The sequence below is a fragment of the Microtus pennsylvanicus genome, chromosome 14, assembly GCF_037038515.1.
Source record: "Microtus pennsylvanicus isolate mMicPen1 chromosome 14, mMicPen1.hap1, whole genome shotgun sequence".
In the NCBI taxonomy this organism is placed as follows: domain Eukaryota; kingdom Metazoa; phylum Chordata; class Mammalia; order Rodentia; family Cricetidae; genus Microtus; species Microtus pennsylvanicus.
Genome location: NC_134592.1, coordinates 16,744,292 through 16,769,172, shown reverse-complemented (window position 1 = coordinate 16,769,172; position 24,881 = coordinate 16,744,292). Strand labels below are relative to the sequence as shown.

The following is a 24,881-nucleotide window of genomic DNA, read 5'->3' as shown; positions in this document are numbered from 1 at the left end:
TCTTAGGAATCATAGGAATTTGAAGGGTGAGACTGACTTCCGGCTGGATTCCCTTGAATAGCAGGTGTCCCAGGGGCTCTGTCCTCAGATTTGGGTGTGCTGTCCTTTACACTAGTAACTGTACTCTAAGTAACTGTTCCTCAGCCATTGGTAAGAATAGCTGCCAGGTGGCTTGTAGCCACTGTTTTGCCTGTCCCAAAGGAATAAATGCTTTCCATCATCTCTAAGGTTGATTTTTCATTGCTCATGTGATCCAAGTCATGTGTTCCTTCTTAACCTGTGACTCTGGATCAGAACAGTATTCTGGACTCATCTTTGGTATGAGATCAGCCTCATATGAGTTAAACCATCCCTAAGGACAATCAATCGACTGTTTTAGTATGGATTTATGTAGGAAAAAAATTCATCAATTAGTCTAAACAGAAGGAAGAGGCATAGTTCATTGCCCAAAAAGATCCAGTATTAAAATTGTCAAGATTAATAATGATAAGTATGGTACCCTAAAATCTGGAGGCTTTCGTGAGAAATCAAAGTTTTATTTTAACAGCTTAATTTGAGTGATAATATAGCATAATTCAAAAAAGTCATCGGTCATTCACTCTTAAAAAGCCTTATGATTTGCTTAGTGTTTTACCAAGGTAAAATTTGTATGGCAACACCTTTATCTTCTTAACATGCTCAGTTCTATGGTATTTTGTATCAACCACCACCATGATCAATTTCAGGACACTTTTTAAAATTGATTTTATTGAGCTACACATTTTTTTCTGCTCCTCTCCCTTCTTCTCCCCTCCCCTTCATCCCTCTTCCATGGTCCCCATGCTCCCAATTTACTCAGGAAATCTTGTCTTTTTCTACCTCTCATGTACATTAAATCCATGTCTGTCTCTCTTAGGGTCCTCCTTGTTGTCTAGGTTCTCTGGGATTGTGAATTGTAGGCTAGTTTTCTTTGTTTTATGTTTAAATATCACTTATGAGTGAGTACATATATTTGTCTTTCTGAGTCTTGGTTACCTCACTCAATATGACGTTTTCTAGATCCAATTATTTCCTTCAAATTTCAAGATGTCATTATTTTTTTTTTGGTTTCCATCAACAATGTATGTCAATTTTATCACTGACATAGCTATAAAAATATAAGGTTTTCTTTGTCTCAATAGCAGCTGGAAACTAAAAATCTTGCTCTAACAAAGCTTCTCACCTTATTATACATATTATCCAACAGAAATATTCTTATTTGTCACCACTTCTCTATGATCAACGTGCAAAGCCTTTATATTGCTGCTACTTGTCATTATCTGCCTGTTGTCCAGACTCCTTACGCCCTGTTACAGCAAGTGTGGAATTAAAAGATAAGTGTATGCCCCAATCTAACAGCGGTGAAAGTTTAAGGATCTTCTGGGGGTTTGGAAAGACACTTCATAACCAAGAACATCATCAGGCCTTTGCATTTCTTTTCTGGCGACTCAACAATGTGCATTCTGGTGTCTCAACCCCATTCTGCAACCTCTTACGGGCGGAGTTTTCTGTCTTTATTTCCTCACGTCCACTAATGATCAAAACTTTGGAATGTTTAAAGTAAGTTGCTTTCTTAACTCCAGATATGACCTAGTTGACATTTTCATTTATGTATTTGTATAGGTTGACTATATCAAAGGAAAACTGTGGTATAATGAAAAATGTTTTGCAAACAGAGAAGATTTTGAAGGTAAATTTGAAAACATCTTAACAGACTTTTATCACTATAGATTATATATAGCTTAAAATGCATTAAACCCCCAAATGAATAAAATGTGAAGATAACTATTCTGTATGAATTAATGACCCCGAAATGAGGAGCAGGCTCAGTAGGGGTATGTATTTGCTGTTGGTTTAACACCCAGGGGGCAGAAACAGGAACACTGCAGGCTTGAGGCTCCCCTGGGCTTCACACTGACGGCTTCTCTTAAATGAGGGGGAGTGAACGCCTGCCTAATCGCAAGAGAACTGTGTCCAGAGATGCATTAATAGATGGCACATAACTGGCATTGGACTCTGTGAAGGCAACGCCATTAACACTAACACTTCCTAAGTCTACAGTGTAGATGCTCTTCGTAATCTGCTCCTTTGTGCTTTCCAGCTGATTACGTTACCATCACTTTCGACAGAAACATGACCCTGAGTGAGGTATGATATAGAAAACTTTCAAAGGTAGGAAATTTTGTTAAGCATGAGTGTAAGAATTGTTGTTAATCTAAAATATGATGTCTAAGCACACAGAGAAACTTAACCACCCCCAGGGGTGTCTCCTTGTAGGCTTAACAGCAGACACTTACTTTGTTAAAGCCAAGTAGTCCACGCCAGAGAAGAATGTTTCTTTGAAGTGCCTTCTGAAATTGATCCACCGAGAAGAAAAGGATAAATATTAAAGAATTAAACCTATGATCTGGGAGCCAGATGTGGTGACACACAGCTGTAATTCTAGTAATCAGTAGGTGAAGGCAGAAAAATCACAAATTCAGTGTGAATTTAGATTATGTATTCTAAGCCATCCTAGGTTCACATAGTAAGAACATGTCCTAAAAGATCACTGTATTCATATGTGTGTGTGTGTGTGTGTGTGTGTGTGTGTGTGTGTGTGTGTGAGAGAGAGAGAGAGAGAGAGAGAGAGAGAGAGAGAGAGAGAGAGATTGACTGATTTATATGTGGCCTGTCAGAACAGCAGAATGATTTATTCACTTATTTTCCTACAGCAACTACTTGGGATTTGTGTTTTAGAAACAACGTTAACTCTTCTTTATTTGTAGTCCAGTTCTTGTTTTTATAGTAAAGAACCATTTCTTCGGTGGTTGCCTTGCTTTTCTTCTCCTTTTAAAACTGCAAGATTTCTTCCACATGTGATATCATTTCTTATTGACCAAGAAAGTGGTACCGGAATTTATCTCTTCCATACTCGGGTAAGTCTTATTGTTCAATTACCAAGCACTGCAAACTGATCTTAGCAGACATCATTTCCAATTTGTTGTGATCTCAGACATAGAGAATGACAAGATTATTTATGATCCATAGACTAGTTTGGAACCTTTTTTTTTTTTAAATTGTTTGTCATTCGAGCTGATGAAAATTAAAGTCATGATGCTGGCTGCTTTCTTGTTGTTCTTTACTCATTTTTCAGGGGAACATGATTAATATTTTCCATATAAATCTAACATTCCTGGAAAGGGTTTCCTTCAATGAACAACAACAAGAAAAGGGAACCCATTGTCATGGATATATATTTTCTGTTGTAGAGGCCCTTAACCGCGGCTCTTAATTAGAATTATTCTCGGAGCCCTTAGAAAAGTTAGGGCTCTCTAAGTGGCTGTTCAGCACTCACTCCTAAGTACAACATATACATCACCCTCCCGCAGCCCATGTAAAATTAAAATAAGTTAATTTTTCTGTTGAACTTTTTTTTAAGGCCGGGACTCATTAGGTAGTACTGGGTATCCTCGAGCTCAGTGTTCTGCCTGCTTCTAAATCTGAGTGCTAGCACTGAAGGCATGTACCGCCATGCCTGCCGATGCTGAACATAACTGATATTTTCCTGGAAAAAAAAACCCGTTACTGTTTTGCTAGACAGACGTCAAGAGAACAACAGGAGAGGAGAAGGTGATAGTGTCAGACCATGTAGGTATCTCTCTCAGAGCCTGTGACTCCCCTGGAAAAGGGATTTAGGGTAGATCTTATTTGCTGTTTGTTTTCTGAGAGTAGATCTGCTGTGAAAAGAAATGACTGACAGTCTCATTTTCAAGAATTTTCTGCTGTTAGGCAAACAAGGGAAGAACTAAGACAGGTTCCCCCTTGAATTGGTGAAAGCCTTTAACATTATCGTTACACCAAGATGACATTTATGGGGTGTCAGAGTCTTGTTCCTTTCAAGGCTGTGACTCAATAGAACTAGGATTTTTGTCAGGTGCCCACATGTAACATGAAAGGCATGAGCAGACACTGGAGTCTGTCTGATTATTTTAGTAACAACTCACAAACTTCTCGATACTGTTCATTGTACAACTTTGAACAAATTCCTTAGTTTCCTACACTACATCTCAGCATCTTTAAAATGTACAGGTAAGGGTAGTGGAGTAGAGTTACCAGTGACTGCTCATCTGTCCAGTTCTTTGCAGTGATAACAGGAATGCTCCTGTCTTAATTAAAACTGAAAAATGAGAAAGTCTACAAATTATACCATGGGCAAAGAATCATGGACTAAATTTTATGACTTCCTTGTGTTTTATCTAGAGTTCCAAACAAACCTTTGTTTCTGTGTCAGTACTCAAGAATGAGAAACCAAGTAGTCAACCAAAATTTCCAAATTTCCATTTTCCCGCCTCATTCTCCAATCCAGTTGGAATGGTGTTCCATCCCCGAAGCCACTTTCTGTATGTTTATGGAAATGAGGTATGCAGCCATAAAATTTTTTCTTTTGGAATAAGAGTAAGTAGTCTGACTTTTGTAGGCTGAGGGATTAAGTACATAAAGACCAGGAGTCCTCTACTGATCTGGAGAGTAGAAGTAGAAGGGAAGAAATAACATTTATCAACTGTTTATTCATGCTAAGCTTATAAAAATGAATCATGGAGCATCATGGTTCGGAATATCGGCAGCTGTAATCCATTTCTTTACAACTCTAGGACCTAGATGTTGTCATTAATCCTTCAAAAGTATGTCTTATCTGGTATTTCTGGCTCTTGGCATTGCCGTCTCTCCCTCTGATTTGCTTATGCATTCTGTTCTGTCTCTGCTGCCCTCTGAGCTCTTTCTGGTGATGCTCTCTGTTCTTGGGCCTCTAGTCAGACAGATCTATTGTAAGTAGCCTGAAAGCTTTGTAAAGAGGTATTTTGGCAAAACATCTCTGGTTATCAGCCAAGTTAAAAGTAAGGCGCACAAAACATGACATGTGAAGAAATTCAGTTCCAAGAAAGCACTGTGGTGCCTTCCAGTGAACACACTGAATTCACTCTTTCTTTTTTATTTTATTGTTTTTATTGAGTTATATATTTTTCTCGCACTCTCCTCCTCTCCATTCCCCTCCCCTTCAACCCTCTACCACTGTCCCCATGCTCCCAATTTACTCAGGAGATATTGTCTTTTTTTTTTTATTTCCCATGTACATTAAATCCATGTATGTCTCTCTTAGTGTCCTCATTGTTATCTAGGTTCTCTGGGATTGTGTTTGTGGCCCGGTTTTCTTTGCTTTATGTCTAAAAACCACTTATGAGTGAGTTCATATGATATTTATCTTTCTGAGACTGGATTACCTCACTCAATGTGATGCTTTCTAGATCCATCCATTTACCTGCAATTTTCAAGATGTCATCGTTATTTTTCTGTGGTGTAGTACTTCATTGTGTTAATACACCACATTTTTGTTATCTATTCTTCAGTTGAAGGGCAATATACCTAAAAGCGGTATTGCTGGGTCTTGGGGAAGGTTGTTTCCTAATTTTCTGAGAAATTATTATACTGATATATAATGCATTCCACCAGCAATGCAGGAGTGTTCCCTTTACCCCACAACCTCTCCAGTATAAGGTATCTATCATCCGTGGTTTTGATCTTGGCCATTCTTACAGGTGTAAGTTGAAATCTCAGAGTTGTTTTGATTTGCATTCCTCTGATGACTTAGGATGTTGAACATTTCCTTAAGTATCTTTCAGCCATTTTAGATTCTTGTGTTGAGAGTTCTCTGTTTAGGTCTGTATTCCTTTTTTTTATTGGATTATTTGTTCTTTTGATGACCAAATCTTTTAGTTTTTTGTATATTTTGGAGATCAGACCTCTGTCTGATATGGGGTTGGTGAAGATCTTTTCCCATTCTGTAGGCTGTCATTTTGTCTTGTTGACCATGTCCTTTGCTTTACAGAAATTTTTCAGTTTGTTTATTAATTGTTTCTCTCAGTGTCTGTGCTACTGGGGTTATATTTAGGAAGTGGTCTCCTGTGCCAAGGTGTTCAAGTGTACTTCTCACTTTCTTTTCTATGAGGTTCAGTGTGGTTGGTTTCATGTTGAGGTCTTTGATCCATTTGGACTTGAGTTTTGTGCATGGTGATAGATATGGATCTATTTTCATTCCTCTACATGTTGATATCCAGTTATGCCAGCACCATTTGTTGAATATGCTTTCTTTTTTTCATTTTATAATTTTTATTTCTTTGTCAAAAATCAGGTGTTCATGGGTGTTTAGATTGATATCTGGGTCTTTAATCAATTCCATTGGTCCTCCTCTCCTCCCATTTTCCTCCCTTTCCCCTCACTCACCTTCCTCCCTCCCCCTCCCTTCTTAAGAGAGAGCAGGGAACCCTGCCCTGTGGGAAGTCCAAGCCCCCCACCACCACTTCCAGGCCTATGAAGCTTTGCATCCAAATACATTAGGGACCCCAAAAGCCAGTACATGCAGTTGAAACAAGTCCCAGTGCCGTTATCAATGGCTTCTCAGTCAGCCCCCATTTTCAGCCACATTCCGAGAGTCCGGTTTGGTTGCATGCTCATTCAGTCCCAGTCCAGCTGATTTGGTGAGCTCCCATTAGAACAGGCACAATGTCTCAGTGGGTGGACCAACCCCTCGTGGTCCGGACTTCTTTGCTCATCTTCTCACTCCTTCTGCTCTTCAACTGGACCTTGGGGGCTCAGTCTGTTGCTCTGATGAGGGACTTTGTCTCTATCTCCATCCGTCGCCAGACAAAGATTCTATGGTGATATTCAAGATAATCATCAGTGTGACTATGGGGCAAGGCCAGTTCAGGCACCCTCTACTCTGCTGCCCAAGGACCTAGCTGGGGTCATCCCTGGGTTGGCAAGAGACTTGGCTCTAGAGGGGTTCCTGTCTGTTTTTATGCCATTATCAATCTGTTTTCAGTACTAAAGTTCTGTAGGAGAATTAGAAGTCAGTTATTGTAATGTCTCCAGAAGTTCCTTTATTGTACAGGATTGTTTTGACTATCCTGGGTATTTTGCTTTTCCATATGAAATTGAATACCATTCTTTTGAGGTCTTTGAAGAATTTTTCTGGGATTTTCATGGGCATTGCATTTAATCTGTAGATTTCTTTTTGTAAGATTGCCATTTTTACTATGTTAATTCTACCTAAACAAGAGCATGGGAGATCTTCCCACTTTCTGGTGTCTTCTTCAATTTCTTTCTTCCAAGATTTAAAGTTCTTGTCATACATGTCTTTTACTTATTTAGTTAGAGTTACTCCAAGCTATTTTATTCTTTTTGTGGCTATAGTGAAGGGTGATGTTTCTCTGATTTCTTTCTCAGCCCATTTAACATCTGTGTACAGAAGGGATACTGACTTTTTTGAGTTAATCTTGTATCCTGCTACAATACTGAAAGTGCTTATGAGTTGTAGAAGTTCCTTGGTAGAATTTTTGGGATCTCTTATATAAACTATGATGCCATCAGCAAATAGTGAGAGTTTGACTTCTTTTCTGATTTGTATCCCCTTGATTTCCTTTGTTTTCTTATTGCTCTAGCTAGGACTTCAAGAACTATATTGAATAGATATGGAGAGAGTGAACAACTTTATCTTGTTCCTGATTTCAGTGGAATCGCTGGGAGTTTCTCTCCATTTAGTTTTTTGTTTGCTGTTGGCTTGCTATATATTGTCTTTCTTAGGTTTAGGTATGTTCCTTGTATCCCTGCTCTCCCCAGGACTTTTATCATAAAGGGTTCTTATATTTTGTCAAAGACTTTTTCAGCATCTAATGAGATGATCATGTGTTTTTATTTTTCAGTTTGTTTATATGGTAGATTATATTGATAGATTTTTGTATTTTGAACCATCTCTGCATCTCTGGGATGAAGCCGACTTGATCTTGATGGATGACTTTTATGATATGTTTTTGGATTCGGTTGACAGTATTTTATTGAGTATCTTTGCATCAATGTTCATGAGGGAGATTTGTCTGTAATTCTCTTTCTTAGTAATGTCTTTATGTGGTTTGGGTATCAGGGTAATTGTAGCCTCATAAAAAGAGTTTGGCAATGTTCCTTCTGTTTCTATTGTGTACAATAATTTGAGGAGTATTGGTATTAGTTCTGCTTTCAAAATCTTGTAGAAGTCTGAGCTGAAACCATCTGGTCCTGGAATTTTTTTTTTTGGTTGGAAGATTTTTGATGACTGTTTCTATTTCTTTAGCAGTTATAGGTATATTTAATTTGCTCATTTGGTCTTGATTTAATTTTGGTAAGTGATATTCATACAGAAAATTGTCCATTTCCTTTATTTTTTCCAATTTTGTGGAGTATAGGTTTGTGTTCACTTTCACAGTATGATTTTTCCCCTGGAAACAAAAATTTTGATTATGACAGTTAGTCAAGAAAGAAAACAGTGTTTCTCTGTTAGATTCTGAGATCTACATGACAAGGTACAGTTTTATTTCAAAGATGCAAGCTCTTCAATCATGAACTTCAAAGAATGATTTCTATTTGGATAGATAGTGGCTACAGACTCCAGAGATTCACAGTGTAATCTAGAATTTCTGTCCATATGATGACTGTCTTGGAACATCCATTGCGTATGAATAGCTCTTTCTAGCAATCACACCTATGGGAAGACAAGCAGTACCAATCTAAGGTCTCTGAAGACAATCAGGGAAGTGAAACATAATGGCCCCACCTGCCGTCCCCACAGTCTGGAGGCTGAGATGGATGGAGCGCTGTCTGTCCAAGGCCAGTTTTGGCTTCAGCGTGAGATTCTGTCTCAGAAAAAGAACTTGGGAAACTAACAAGGCATACTAAATGTTCAGGGTGATTTTTAGCACCTTACCTCATTGTTAATTCATTCAATCTTTCTCCACTTGACCTCAGACGTACTTCGTTTCGACTGAATCTGTGCCTCCCAATGTGCATAAACCATCTTTATTTTAACAATGCTTATGATTTCTTGGCTTTCAGTCTCTACTGTATACAGAATTGAAGATGGAGAAAGGTGACATCCTGGTATTGGGGCTTCTTGAAACTCCCTTATTTTACTTCCTAAACTAATGGTTTAGAACCTCTAATTTCTCCTCTGGCCATTGACTTTTGTTCCCCACACATCCTGCTGCACACATTCTTTAGGAAATACGTTACACTCCTGAGCTTGTTCTCTTCTCAATCTCCGTCCATGTTATTTTCTCTGTGTTGCCCTGACTGTAGTAGAATTCTAAGACTTTAGCTAACAGTTTGCTCTCATTTTTTGCCAATGTGACTACTTCATAGTTTTCTATTCTAGAATTCCTAGGCATTGGGTAGAAAACAAATTTTGGAAGAGTTTGCTGTTCCTGTCAGATTTGATGGCATGTAAACCAGGAATATTGCCGATAGACTCTATGACTCACATTTTCCATGTGTATATCTGACCATGGGCAATAAACAGCTGTAATTGAAGTGAAAAGGCTTTAGATGATGTTCAATAAAACTCATCTAAGAAGTGAGACAGAGTCCTATTCCTCATAGTGGGCGGAGGAATTAAGAGACCAAATACTCAGAACCACTTATGGAACAAAAGCTAATATAGAAGTGATGGTAAGAATGCTGGCAAAAAGGCCCTGTTAGCATAAGCTACAGTGAGGATACTTGCACTGGGGATAAAAGATCCTGGTATACTATTCTCTTGGGCTCGTGGTCCTATATTTTGTTTTTCCTTGAGACAGTCTTACAATCTACTCCAGGCTAGCCTGGACCACACTTGATAGCCCAAGTTAGGCTTGAACTTGCCTGCTTCAGCCTTCCTAGTGCTAGAATGATAGCGTTGTACTTCTGTTTCCCAGCTTGGAGGGATGAAAGACACAATATAGACGCCATAATTTTTAAGGAAGACTAGAATATAGGCCTGATAATAGAGGGGAGAATTAACAATAACAATAGCGAAAGAATTCATATAAAGTATTTTCAAAAGGAAAATCTAGTAGTTAAAAACAGAAATGATACAAAGAGGCATTCCATTGAAACAAAAATAGAAATAAACCTGCGAAGAGATGGTATAGCTCCTAAGTGTCAGAAAAATACAAATAAAAAACACAATATGTAGCACTGGGAAGCTGTCTCGGCTGCTTTCACTTGCTCTGAAAGTTTGAGGACCTGAGTTCAAATCCCCAACACCAGTGTGAAAGGTTGAGCATGGCTGTGCACACTTATAGCAACTGCATTAGGGAACAGAGACAGGCAGATCCAGAGAGCTCGCTGGCCAGCCAACGTGTCCAAAGCAATAAACTTCCTGTTCAATAAAAGACTGTCTCAATCAGTCAGAGCACACAATAGAGGAATTCACTCAATGTCATCCTGTAGTCTCCCTCATGCATGTAACACACACACACACACACACACACACACACACACACACACACACGCGCGCGCGCGCGTGCGTGTTTGAGAGAGAGAGAGAGAGAGAGAGAGAGAGAGAGAGAGAGAGAGAGAGAGAGAGAGGAAAGAGAGAGAAAGAGAGGAGAGAATGAGAAGGCAGTAAAATGTCATTCAGTCACTCAGTTTCCTAATTGCTTGTGACAATACAAACTCTTGGGAGGGTAAATCAAGTGGGTGAGTGGGAAAGTAGCCAGTGTGTGCCTTAGTTTGTCGTGGACATCAAGATGTGAGGAAAATAGTACTACATGGTTTCTCTTTTGTAGGAAGATCAGGCTAATAGGTAATTTTGAAAATCAGTGAGGTAATATCTCTTTATTTCTTTAGGTATGGCTTTCAATGGATGGTGGCAATACTTTTGAACAATTGTGTGACTTTCTCAGTAACTTTGTAAGGAAGACTATTCATTGTTTTTATTCTTCAGCTATATCTTTTATTACACAAAATGGAATGATTTACATGTCAAAGGCAGGTAAGGAACATTCTTTTTGGGGTTTTAAGTTAGTTCTACATTTGGCTCAGGAATGTAAACTGTTTGAAAAATACGTATTAATCAACTAATAATAAGGCCTCAAATATAGGACTCTACAGAGACAAATCATATGAACAGCCATAAAAAAGAACCCTGGGTTAGCATGCTGGCTGTGTTTTCAGTGCTGTTTCCTTTTCCCAAACCAAATAATAATACATGCCACAATGGAGATATAATTTTGCTTCACATGTTTTAGACAGTGTCTTATTTAATACTCACAACTGCAATGCCAAAGAAGGAAGTGCTTGCTTTGGTTTTGCTGATGAAGTAGCTACAGCTCAGGTCACAGAAACTTAAGAAGTGACACGATATGAATGATTGTTTGCTCTCCATCTTCACAGTTTCTTTGACTGAGTCAATGAAGCTGTCAGTTTGTTGTAAAATGAAAAAAAAAAGTTGGCAGTGATTGATCTAACCTACAATTGCCTGCTCCCTTCCCATTCAGTTGAATACAACCAACCAGACTCGGGACCTGAATAAGGAAGGGCATGGTCCTCGTGTTTCCGTGTCCCCCTGCTCTGCATTTTCAGTTAGCTATTCTGTCTTTGAGTTTTTGAAATCTTTTTTTTTTAGTGGAGTATTTTTCCTTTTTGTTAAAGGTTTTTAATATGAATAATATTACATGATTTTCCCTTCCCTTTCTTCCCTCTATCCCCTCCCATATAGCTCTCCCCACTTTGTCTCAAATTTGTATATTTTTCATTAATTGTTGTGAAATATATGCACACAGGCACACAATCTGTTCAGTCCATACACTATATACAACATAACAATATATAATATAATGTTACCTGTATATATATATATATATATATATATATATATATATATAATTTCATTCTCGAATATTTGATATTGGCAAACCTATAGGGAGACTCTTTCCTAGGGAAGACTATTTCTCTTGCTCTCAGCACTCTTTACTTCCCTGTAGTTCTTTATCTAGTGTTGGAGCCATGAGACTTTCCCCTTTCATGTTATCATGTCTGTTGGCTGTTGTAATAGGAGCGGTGGGGCTGCGTCCCCAGCACCCTGGCCGCCTGGCTAGCTTATGCCTGAAATAACAACACACAAACTGTATTCATTTAAACACTGCTTGGCCCATTTCTATCTAGCCTCTTCTAGGCTAACTCTCACACCTGGACTAGCCCATTTCTTATAATCTGTGTAGCCCACGAAGTGGCTTACCAGGGAGATTCTAGCCTACGTCCATCCTGGGTCAGAGCTTCATCGTGTGCGTCTGCCCAGGAGAGAGGAGCATGGCGTCTCTCTCCAGAGAGCAGAGCTGTCGAGTCTGAGCTCACTTCTTCTTCCTCCCAGCATTCTGTTCTGTTTACTCCACCCACCTATGTTTTAACCTATGAGGGCCAAGCAGTTTCTTTATTGCTTAACCAATGAAATCAACACATTGATATATGACACTCCCACATCAGTCGGCTTGTTTGGGAATCATATTGTAGAGACTGTATAGGTATAGCTCCCACTATAAACACAGAAGATACCATGACTTCCTGTTCTGGCTCTTACATTCTTTCTTCCCACTCTTCCGCAATGCTGCCTGAGCCTTGGATGCCAGAGTTGTATTGTCAATGTATCAGTTGTCGCTGGGAACCACATGATCTCTTGTCCTCTGCCTTCTGATTAGTTGTGCTTTCCTGTAATGGCTGTCTTTTTTTTTTTTTTTTTTTAATTTTTTTATTGATAAAAGGAGGATAAAGAAAAGAAAAAAAAAAACAAATTTCCACCTCCTCCCACCAGCCTCCCATTTCCCTCCCCCTCCTCCCACTCTTCTCCCCCTCCTCCCACCCCTCTCCCCTTCCCCCCACTCCTCTCCCCCTCCCTTTCCAGTCCAAAGAGCTGTCAGGGTTCCCTGCCCTGTGGTAAGTCCTAGGTCCTCCCCCCTCCGTCCATATCTAGGAAGGTGAACATCCAAACTGGCTAGGCTCCCACCAAGCCAGCAGATTGCGTAGGATCAAAACCGCATGCCATTGTCCTTGGCGTCTCATCTGTAATGGCTGTCTTTTAAAACTAAAAATTTCTTTGATAATGGGTGAAAGCTACATTCAATTATGGCTATAAGGATTAATATTTAGAATGCAGTTAGAAATTATAATGGCTTAGTAAGGTGGTGTTTATAGATTCTCTCTAGCTGGGGTCATCCTTGTGGATTCCTTTGAGTTTTCCTAGTACTAGGGTTCTCCCTAACCCCTAAATGTCCTCTGTACCAAGATATCTCTTTCATTATTCTTCATGTCTATCTTGCCCACAAACCACCCAACATGATCCCTCATGTTCCCATTCCCCTAGTGTTCTCCCACCCCCAGTTAACCCAGGAGTTTCCCCTTCCCAGGAGAATCCAATCCTTGGGCCCTCCTTTTTACCTAGCTTTTCTTGGGCCATGGTTTGTAGCCTGGCTATCCTTTGCTTCTCATATAATATCCACTTAAGAATGAGTTCATGGTATTGTTTGTCTTTCTGGTTCTTGGTGCCTCACTCAGGATGATTTTTATCTAGTTCCATTCATTTGCCTGCAAATTTTATGATGCTATTACTTTTTAAAAAACCACTTAGTAATACTCCATTGTGTATACATACCATGTTTTCTTTTTTTCTTGATTTTTATTGAGCTCTACATTTTTCTCTGCTCCCCTCCCTGATCTCCCCTCTCCTTCAACTCTCTCCCAAGGTCCCCAAGATCCTAATTTATTCAGGAGATCTTGCCCTTTTTTACTTCCCATGTAGATTAGATCTATGTAAGTCTCTCTTAGTTTCATTGTTGTCTAAGTTCTCTGGGATTGTGATTTGTAGGCTGGCTTTCTTTGCTTTATGTTTAAAAACCACCGAGTGAGTACATGTGATAATTGTCTTTCTGTGTCTGGGTTACTTCTCTCAAAATGATGTTTTTGAACTCCCTCCATTTGCCTACAAATTTCATGATGTCATTATTTTTTTCTGCTGTGTAGTACTCCATTGTGTAAATGTATCACACTTTCCTTATCCATTCCTTGGTTGAAGGGCATTTAGGTTGCTTCCAGGTTCTGGCTACGACAAACAATGCTGCTATGAACATAGTTGAGCACATGTCGTTGTGGCACGGTTGAACATCCTTTGATATATACCCCAAAGATGTATTGCTGGGTTTTGAGGAAGGATATTTTCTGAGAAATCACCACACTGATATCCAAAGGGGCTGTACCAGCTCACACTCCCACCAGCAATGCAGGAGTTTTCCCTTTACCCCACAACCTCTCCAGCATAAGGTGTCATCAATGTTTTTGATCTTGGCCAATCTTACAGGTGTAAGATTGAATCTCAGAGTTGTTTTGATTTGCATTTCTCTGATAACTAAGGATGCTGAGCATTTCCTTAAGTGTCTTTCAGCCATTTTAGATTCCTCTGTTGAGAATTCTCTGTTTAGGTCTGTACTCCATTTTTTTTTATTGGATTATTGTTCTTTTGATGACCAATTTCTTGAGTTCTTTGTATATTTTGGAGATCAGACCTCTGTCTGATGTGGGGTTGGTGAAGATCTTTTTCCTTCTGTATGCTGTCATTTTGTCTTGTTGACCATATCCTTTGCTTTGCAGAAGCTTTTCAGTCTTAGGACGTCCCATTTATTAATTGTTTCTCTCAGTGTCTGTGCTACTGGGGTTATATTTAGGAAGTGGTCTCCTGTGCCAATGACTTCAAGTGTACTTCCCATTTTCTCTTCTATGAGGTTCAGTGTGGCTGACTTTATGTTGAGGTCTTTGATCCATTTGGACTTGAGTTTTGTGCATTGTGATAGATATGGGTTTATTTTCATTCTTCTCAATGTTGATATTCAGTTATGACAGCACCACTTGTTAAATATGCTTTCTTTTTTCCATTTGATATATTTTGCTTCTTTTTCAAAAATCAGGTAATCAGGTGTTGAAAATTGTGTGGATTAATATTAGGGTCTTCAATTCAATTCCATCGGTCCTCCTGTCTGTTTTTATGCAATTACCAAGCTGTTTTCAGTAATATAGCTCTGTAGTAGAGTTTGAAGTCAGAGATTGGGATGCATCCAGAAGTTCTTTTATTGTACAGGATTGTTTTTGGCTATGCTGTTTTTTTTTTTTTTTTTTGCTTTTCCATATGAAGTTGAGTACTGTTCTTTCAAGGTCTTTGAAGAATTTTTCTGGGATTTTCATGGGCATTGCATTTAATCTGTAAATTGAGTTAGGTAAGATTGCCACTTTTACTATGTTCATTCTACCTGTCCAAGAGCATGGGAGATCTTTCCATTTTCTGGTGTCTTCTTCAATTTCTTTCTTCAAAGATTTAAAGTTCTTGTCATACATGTCTTTTACTTGTTTGGTTAGAGTTACTCCAAGATATTTTATGCTGTTTGTGGCTATTTTGAAGGGTGATATCATTCTCTCTGATTTCATTCTCAGCCCTTTTATCATCTGTGTACAGGAGAGCTACTGATTTTTTTTGAGTTAAATCTTGTATCCTGCTACCTTACTAAAAGTGTTTATGAGTTATAGAAGTTCCTTGGTAGATTTTTTGGGATCACTTATGTAAACTATCACATCATCAGCAAATAGTGAGACTTTGACATCTTCTCTGATTTGTATCCCCTTGATCTCTTTTTGGTGTCTTATTGCTCTAGCTAGGACCTCAATAAGTACTATTTTGAATAGAAATGGAGAGAGTGGACAACTTGTCTTGTTCCTGATTTCAGTGGTAGCACTGTAAGTTTCTCTCCATTTAGTTTGATGTTGGCTGTTGGCTTTCTGTATATTGCCTTTTATTATGTTTAGGTATGTTCCTTGTATCCCTTCTCTCTCCAAGGCCTTTATCATGAAGAGATGTATTTTATCAAAAGCTTTTTCAGCATCTAATGAGATGATCATGTGGTTTTTATTTTTCAGTTTGTTTATATGGTGGATTACATTGACAGATTTTCATATTTTGAACCATCCCTACATCTCTCTAATCAAACTGGATGGTGGTTCTGATGTGTTTTTGTATTCAATTTGTGAGCATTTTATTTTATATTTTTGCATCAATGTTCATTAGTGGTACCACATTTTCTTAATCCATTCTTCAGTTTATGGGCATCTAGGTTGTTTCCATGTTCCAGCATTTATGGATAATGCTTTTATGAACATAGTTGAGAAATGTCCTTGTAGTAAGTCACATTGGGTATATGCCCAAGATTGGTTTAGCTGGACCTTGTGGATGATTGTTCTCAATTTTCTGAAAACCTCAAGACTGATTTCCAAAGTGCCTGTACAAGTTTGCACTCCCGCCAGCAGTGTAGGAATGCTCCCCTTATTCTATATGCTCTCCAACATGTGCTTTCATTAGTGATTTTGTTCTTAGTCATTCTGGCAGGTGTTAGATGGTATCTCAGAGTCTTTTTGATTTACATTTCCCTGAGGGCTAAGGATGTTGAATAATTCTTGAAGTGTTTTTCAGCTATTTGAGATTCTTCTGCTGAGAATTCTCTGTTTAGATCTGTACCCCATTTTATATTGGATTATTTGGTATTTTGATGCCAAGTTTCTTGAGTTCTTTATATATTTTGAACATCAGCCTTCCATGAGATGTGGGGTTTGTGAAGATCTTTTCAATTTTGGACAGAGGGTGGACAGCCTTGTTTTTTTTCTGATTTTAGTGGACTCATTTAGTTTCTCTACATTTAGATGTTGGCTGTTGGCCTTTTTCTCTTGTTGACCGTGGTCTTTGACTTACAGAAACTTTTCAGCTTCAGGAGGTTCCATTTGTTTATCTCAGTGACTGTGCTACTGGATTTTTTTTTCCAGGAAGTTCTTTCTTGTGCAAATGCTTTCAAGGTTACTTCCCTCTTTCTCTTCTATGAAGTTCAGTGTGACTGTATTTATGTTGAGGTCTTTGGTCCACTTGGACTCCAGTTTTATGCAGGACCATACGTATGGATCTATTTGCATTCTTTTACATGCCACCATCCAGTTAGGCCAGCACCATTTGTTGAAGATGTTTTCTTTTTTCCATTTTATATTTTTTGGCTTCTTTGTCAAAAATCAGGTGTTCATATATATGTGTGGATTAATGTCAGAAACTTTGATTCAACTCCATTTGCTGTAATAGGAGTGGCGGGCTATGTTCCTGGCACCTGGCCACCCGCACGGCTAGCTTTATACCCAAAAAAATTACATGGAAACTGTATTCTTTTAAACACTGCCTGGCCCATTAGTTCCAGCCTCTTATTGGCTAGCTCTTACATATTGATCTAACCCATTTCTAATAATATGTGTAGCCCACGAGGTGGCTTACCAGGGAAGATCTTAACCTGCGTCTGTCTGGAGTGGGAGAATCATGGCAACTCCCTGACTCAGCTTCTTTCTCCCAGCATTCTGTTCTTTTTACTCTGCTTACCTAATTTTCTGTCCTATTAAAGGGCCAAGGCAGTTTATTTAACCAACGAAATTAACACAAAACAGAAGACTCTCCCCCATCTTCCATTGATCCATGTGTATGTTTTGATGCCGATATCAAGCTGTTTCTATGACTATAGCTCTATAGTGGAGCTTGAAGTCAGTGATGGTGATATTTCCAGAAGTTCCTTTATTATACAGGATTGGTTTAACTGTCCTGCTCTTTTCCCCCCATATGAAGCTGAGTATTGTTCTTTTGAGGTCTGTGAAGAATTGTTTTGGGATTTTGATGGGGACTGCATTGAATTTTTAGATTACTTTTGCTAAGACTGTTATTTTTACTATGTTAATCCCACCAATTCATGAGCATGGGGGATCTTCCCATTTTCTCATCTCTTCTCCAATTTCTTTCTTCAAAGGCTTAAAGTTCTTGTCATGTAGGTATTTCACTTGTTTGGTAAGTGTTACCCTAAGATATTTTATATTATTTGTGGCTATTGTAAAGGATCATGCTCCTCAGCCCATTTATCATTTGTATAGAGGAAGGCTACTGACTTTTTTGAGTTAATCTTGTATCCAGCCACATTACTGGAGGTGTGTATCAGCTGGAGGAGTTCTCTGATAGAATTTTTGGGGTCACTTATGTATACTATTGTATCATCTGCAAATACCTAAAGTTTGGCTTTTTCTTTCTAGTTTGTATCCACTTAATCTCCTTTTGTGTCTTATTGCTCAAGCTAGAACTTCAAGTACTATATCGAAGAGATAGGGAGAGAGTGGACAGCCTTGTCTTGTTTCTGATTTTAGTGGACTCACTTTAGTTTCTCTACATTTGGATGTTGGTTGTTGGCTTGCTGTATATTGCTTTTATTATGTTTAGGTATGTTCTTTGTATACCTGGTCTTTGCAAGACCTTTATCATGAAGGGGTGTTGGATTTTTTCAAGGACTTTTTCAGCATTTAATGAAATGATCATGTGTTTTTTTTTTTTTCCTTTCCGTTTGTTTATGTCGTACATTGTATTGGCAGATTTTCTGCATTTCTGGTATGAATCTTAATTTGATCATGGTGGATTTTTTTTGATGTGTTCTTGGATTCTGTTTGCTACTATTTTACTGAGTATTTTTGCACCAATGTTAATGAGAAAGATTGTTCTGTGATTCTTTTTTCTTGTATGGTTTGGGTATCTGGGTAACTGTAGCCTGATTTACAAAAAAGTGGCAACATTTCTTCTGTTTCTATTGTGTGGAACAATTTTAGTAGTATTGGTATTAGCTCTTCTTTGTAATTCTGGTAGAATTCTGCACTGAAACCATCTGGCCCTGGGCGTTTTGGTTGGGAGACTTTTGATGACTGTTTCTATTTCCATAGGGGTTATAGGCCTATTTAAATTGTTTATCTGATTTGATTTAATTTTGGTATGTATTATCTATCAAGTTAATTGTCTATTTCTTTTTGATTTTACAATTTGTGAAGTACAGGCTTTTGAAGTATGACCTAATGATTCTCTGGATCCTCAATGTCTGCTGTTATGTCCTCCTTTTCATTTCTGATTTTGTTAATTTGGATGTTTTCTCTCTGCTTTTTGGTTAGTTTGAATAAAGGTTTGTCTAGCTTGTTGATTTTCTCAAAGAACCAACTCTTTGTTTCATTGATTCTTTGTATTGTTCTCTTTCTTTCTATTTCATTGATTTCACCCCGGAGTTTGATTATTTCTGTTGTGTACTCCTCTTGGATGATTTTGCTTCTTTTTGTTCTAGAACAAAGCTCTTTGTTTCATTGGTTCTTTGTAGTGTTCTCTGTATTTCTGTGGTATTGTTTTCAGTCCTAAATTTGATTATTTCCTGCTGTCTACTCATGGGTGAGTTTGCTTCTTTTTGTTCTAGAACTTTCAGGTGTGATATTAAGTCACTAGTATGAGATTTCTCCAAATTTTTTATGTGGGCACTGAGTGATATGAACTTTCCTCTTAGATTTGCTTTATTGTGTCTCATAAGTTTGTACATGTGGATTAATTTTTATTGAAATCTAGGAAGTCTTTAATTTCTTTAATTTTTCCTTGACCCATTGATAATTCAGTTGAGAGTTGTTATTTTCAGTGAGTTTGAAGGCTTTCTGCAATTGTAGTTGTTGTTCTTTTCTAACTTTAAGCAATGGCCTTCCAAGGGGGTTATTCCATTTTTTTCCATTTCTATTGAGATTTGTTTTTTTGACCAAGTATGTGGTCAGTTTTAGAGAAGGTTCCATGAGGTGCTGAGAAGAAGTTATATTCTTTTTTGTTTGGCTGAAATATTCTGTACATGTCTGTTAAGTACATTTGAGTCACAACATCTGTTAGTTCCTTTGTTTCTCTCTTAAGTTTCTGCCTGGCAGACCTGACCCTTGGAGAGAGTGGGGTGTTGAAGAGTCCCACCATTAATGTCTGGGGTTTGATGTGTGATTTAAGCTTTAGTAATATTTCTTTTACAAGTGTGGGTGCCGTTGTATTTGGGGCATAGACGTTCAGAATTGAGACTTCATCTCGATGCATTTTTCCTTTGATGAATATGAAATGTCCCTCTCCATCTCTTTTGGTTAATTTTGGTTTGAAGTCTATTTTGTTAGATAGTAGGATAGCTACACTGACTTGCTCCTTAGGTTCACTTGATTGGAAAATCTTTTCGCAACACTTTACTCTGAGGTAATATCTGTCTTTGAAGTTAAGGTGTGTTTTTTTGTATGCAGCAGAAGGATGTGTCCTGTTTTCGTATCCATTCTGTTAGTCTGTGTCTTTTTATTAGCAAATCGAGTCCATTGATATTAACAGATATTAATGACCAGTGTTTGTTAGTCCTACTATTTTTGATTTTGGTCATGGTGGTGGTAGTGTGTTTCTCTGTGTGTGTGTGTGTGTTTGTGCTTGCTCTCCAAGTATTTGGCTGGTGTGCAATTATCTATACAAATATGAAATGCTTCAGGAATTTGCATTTCATCCATGCACAAGGACCATGCTAATCTTTTCTATATCATTCCAATTTTAGTATATGTGTTGCTGAACTGAGCGACATTTTCAAATCTTGAGTAGTTTTATTTGTTTCCTTTTACCATTTGTTTGTATTTTCCTGGATTTCTTTAAGGGATTTATTCATTTCCTCTTTGAAGTCCTCTATCATCTTCATATAGGCTGTTTTAAGGTCTCTTTCTTGTGTTGCAGCTGTTAGAATATTGACAGCATGCTGCAGTAGGGTTTCTGGGCTCTACTGGAGACATACCGTCCTGGCCATTATTGATTGTTTTTACACTGGCATTGTGGCATTTGGGATTGGGGGATGATTATCGGTCTAGGTGCTGATTTCTGGTTTGTCCTGGGTGGGTGTTGTTCCATGGTTCCTGTTTCCTCTCTGGATTTTAGGAGAGTGTGATGGCTGTGTGCTGCCTGGTGGGAAATTTTCTCTGGACCTTATAGATGTAGACATCAGGGGTTCTAGGTAAAATGTGCTTCTGATTGGGAGCTGATACTTAGAAATTGGGATAGGCTAGTAGTCTGAAGGTTTCACAGAAGGTAGGAGAACAGAGTCTACAACCAGGCTCTGATTATTTAGTCTTCTTGGAATGGGAATAAACAAGAGGTTAGGTCTGTTATAATGCTGAAGATGAGACTGGGGAGATTGGATCTGGAGGAACAGGAAAGGAGGGAAGATAGATCTACAGTCAGCCTCCCTACTTTCCTGGCAGGAAAGTCCTGTGGGTAATTAGGGGATGCAGGTGAAGTTGCAGACAGAGATAAAACAACAAGTGGTGCTGGGGGAGGGAAATTAGGAGGGGAAGCTCTGTGGGATCCACAGAAGATGGGGGTGGTGAGGAAGAAATGTTGCAGCAGGTGTTCTAGGGATGCGGAGCTAGGCAGGAGACTGGGGGTGGGGATTGGATTTGGAGGAGAGTAGGGAATACTGAAGGTCTGTTCACCTGGTGCCTTTGCAGGAAATGCCTGCTAGTGATGGAGGTTAGGATAATGGGATGACTTAGGGGAAGGGAGGTTGGAGGAGAAGGCCTTTGTGATTCACTGGGGATGGAATCAGAGAGGAAAGGGAGCAGAGTAGGTAGGTGATCTGCTATAGAGCTGGGAATGGCACTGAGGGATTGGAACCAGAGAAGCAGAGGCCACCTTAATTTTATTAACAAAAATCTGACTATAATTCTCCCTATCTTTGGTTGTTTATTTTTCAGCAGTTGCTGAAGGAGTCAAATGGGCCACAGTTATTCATTGTCTCACACAACATTCTCATAGCACCTGTGGTTGTTCCTAATGTTAATATTTTGTTCTGCAAAGAAGGTAGATTTTACACCAGGAACCCTGAGCTCCTGGTCTGAGGAAATATTTTTTTTATGAACTATGCATTCAATGCTACTACATCCAAGTCCCTTGTGAACATTGCAAGTATTCCAACTGAAATAACACAGCTGATAAAAAGGTGAACTAAACAAGTAAATAACACCAGATGAGTAAATCCCGCTGCAGTAGCATTAGAAACATACACACACATGAGAACAGAACTCCAAAATTCTCAATCCTACAGCCCTGGCATCTAATAGAGTGGGTGTCAATTCCTGGACAGAGAACTCAAAAGAATAATTTAAGTATGTCCAAAGAATAAAATGAGTTCCTGATTGTACACTCAAACAGATGAATGAAAATAATAAAGGCTATAGAAGATATCAAAGATGAATGAAAATAATAAAGGCTATAGAAGATATCAAAGATGAAGCCAAGAGAGGTAGGAAAACAATCTGAATTGCTGGAAATAAAAAACGTAAGTCAAATAAAAAGCACTCCTGGAAGTCTCCCCAGCAGGCTAGGTCAAGAGGAAGACAAAATAGCTGATCCTGAAGATGAGCGATAAAACTCAAACAATAAAACAGTGACAAAGATAGAATAACAAAAGGATGCCAGTTGCAATTTCAAGAGATACAATACGCTAAAAAGACCAAATTTATTGATAATAGGCATAGAGGTAGAAAAAAATCTTGTTCCAAAGGCACAGAAACCATTTTTTAAAAAGAATCATAACAAATAACTTCTCTGAGTAAGAAAAAGAGATGACAGTCTTTATGCAGGAAGCATTTTTTCTTTTTTTAAATTGATTTTTATTGAGCTCTACATTTTTCTCTGCTTTCTACCCCCCCTCGCCTCTTTCCTCCCCCTGCAGGAAGTATTTAGACACTAAACAGGCAGACAGGAAAGGAAACTCCCCATATTGTTATAACCAAAACAATAAAACCACATAACAAAAAACACTAGCAAGGGAGAAGCACCAAGTCCCATATTAAGTCAGGTCTATCAGAATAACTGCAAATTATTCACCGGAAGCTTTCCAAGCAAAGAGAGCATGGTTTGCTGTACTGCAAGGTTTTTTTTTTTTGGTTTTTTGAGACAGGGTTTCCCTGTGGTTTTGGAGCCTGTCCTGGAACTAGCTCTTGTAGACCAGTCTGGTCTCGAACTCACAGAGATCCTGTACTGCAAGTTTTAAAAGACAGCAGCAGCTAACCCCAGACTATTTCCAGTAAAGCGATCTGTCCTAATTACAGGAAAAATTAAAACTTTCAATGATAGAAATAGGCTAACATAATGTACGACCACTGATTCAACTCTTTTGCTGCCTCCAAGAAACACGTCTCACCTTATAAAGCAGATGTGACCATATATCGAAGGGAGGAGAAAAGGTGTTTCATGCATATGGGCCGAGAAGACCCATGTATTGTTGTTCTAATATATGGCAAAGTAGATTTCAAAGCCTCGAATAAGAAAAGATGAAGATGAACACTTTACACTGATTTAAGGAAAAATCCATCAAGCAGACAATATGATATGCCTCCAATACAGGTACAGGCAATTGCATCTGTAGCAAGCTTTCTTTGGGCCACCAACCAGTTCCCAATTATGACATGGAGACTTATCACTTACGAATGCTAGGCCTTATCTTATGCTTGCGCCGCTAGCTCTTATAGCTTATTTTACCGTTTCTCTTCAGCGACGTTTTGCCATGGGGATTTTTTTCCTTCCTTCCTCCCTCCCTCCCTCCCTTCCTCCCTCCCTCCCTCCCTCCCTCCCTCCCTCCCTCCCTCCCTCCCTCCCTTCCTTCCTTCCTTCCTTCCTTCCTTCCTTCCTTCCTTCCTTCCTTTTTCTTTCTGTAAGTCCTACTTCCCTGCTTGCTCTATGTCTGGCTGGCTAGTGACTTCCTGGCTCACTGTTTCACTAGCCTTGGTTATTTTCCCTCGTTCTCCTTCTCTCTTCTCAAGCTTAGATTCCTCCAATTTATTTGCTTTGCCTTCCAACACTGTCTATCCCAAATCAATATACAGAGAGAAATCACTAAGATCAACATAGAACTCAATAAAAAAAATGAAAACAGAGACCAAGAATCAATGAAAGAAAAAGTTGGTTCTTTAAAGAGATAAGGAAGACCAACAGCAGATACAAAAGTGAGTGTTACAGCAAATACCAGGGAAATTCACAAATCATGAGCTCTTATTTAAAAACATATATTTTACTAAATTGTAAGATCTAAAAGAATTTTTAAATTTCTGGATATGTGTGACCTCCCAAAAGTAAGCCAAGATGAAATAAACCATGCAAATGTCTCTAACAAGCAATAAGACTGAAGAAATTAATTAGAATCTCCCACAACAGCAACAAAACATCCAGCTCCTCTTGAACTGACAATGTTATTTTACTACACCTTCAAGGGACTAACACCAATCCTTACCAAACTATTCAATAAAATATAAATGAAGAAACATTACCAAACTTTCTCTCTTGTTGAAAACAGGGCATCATACTATGCAGCCCTGGCTGACCAACCTGGAACTTAAGAAGTGTAGCAGGCTGGCCTCAGACTTGCAGAAATACACCTTCCTTTGCCTCCCAAGTGCTGGGTTTAAAGGGCTGCATGACCATGCCAAACCTTCTCATTTCCTTCTTAAGCTAATATTACAAAAATAAATAAAGACACAATAAACAACAACAAAAAGCCTACCAATTTATCTGATGAACTTAGACCAATAAAATTCTCAAAAATCCACTTGGAAGCTAAATTTAAGAACTCATCAAAAATATTGTTCACCATTATCAAGTTGGTTTTACTCCAGAGATTCTGTAATAGTTTGGTATATGTAAAGCTATAAATGTCATAAATCACATAAATGGACTCTGGCATAGAAATTACATGGTCAACAGACACAAGAATTCTTTGAAAAGATCCAACATCTCTTCGTGTTTAAAGTCCTAAAAATCTCAGAATACAAGGAACATAGTCCAATATTAAAGGGGTATTTGTAAGACACCCACAGGCAACATGTTAAAAAGATCATAGAATCCTATTCACAGTAGCCTTAAAAGATGACATCTGTTGTAATAAATCTAACAAGGGATGTGAAGGCTCTCTACAATGAAAATGAAAGCACTGAGGAATTAAGTAGAGAATAACACTGAAGAATGGAAAAGTCCAGCGCTCATGAACTGGAAGAATCATTGTTGTGAAACTGATTATCCTACCAAGAGCAATCTATATATTCCATACAATCACAATCAAATTCCAGTTCTATTCACCACAGAAAGAGAG

At 38.5% G+C, this 24,881-nt stretch overlaps 1 protein-coding gene and 1 non-coding gene across 2 annotated transcripts in view; one reads left to right on the top strand and one right to left on the bottom strand.

Annotated features, from left to right (window-relative positions):
• Window positions 1-24,881, top strand: part of Catsperb (catsper channel auxiliary subunit beta) — a 200,199-nt gene that overhangs the window by 92,061 nt on the left and 83,257 nt on the right. Inside the window, exons 12-16 of the mRNA XM_075947829.1 lie at window positions 1,642-1,708; window positions 2,120-2,166; window positions 2,787-2,936; window positions 4,261-4,419; window positions 10,693-10,837. Coding sequence (XP_075803944.1) covers window positions 1,642-1,708; window positions 2,120-2,166; window positions 2,787-2,936; window positions 4,261-4,419; window positions 10,693-10,837 — 568 coding nt within the window. The remainder of the gene's footprint in view (window positions 1-1,641; window positions 1,709-2,119; window positions 2,167-2,786; window positions 2,937-4,260; window positions 4,420-10,692; window positions 10,838-24,881) is intronic.
• Window positions 20,221-20,328, bottom strand: LOC142835443 (U6 spliceosomal RNA). Its single transcript, XR_012907870.1, has one exon. It is a non-coding gene; the product is annotated as a U6 spliceosomal RNA (small nuclear RNA).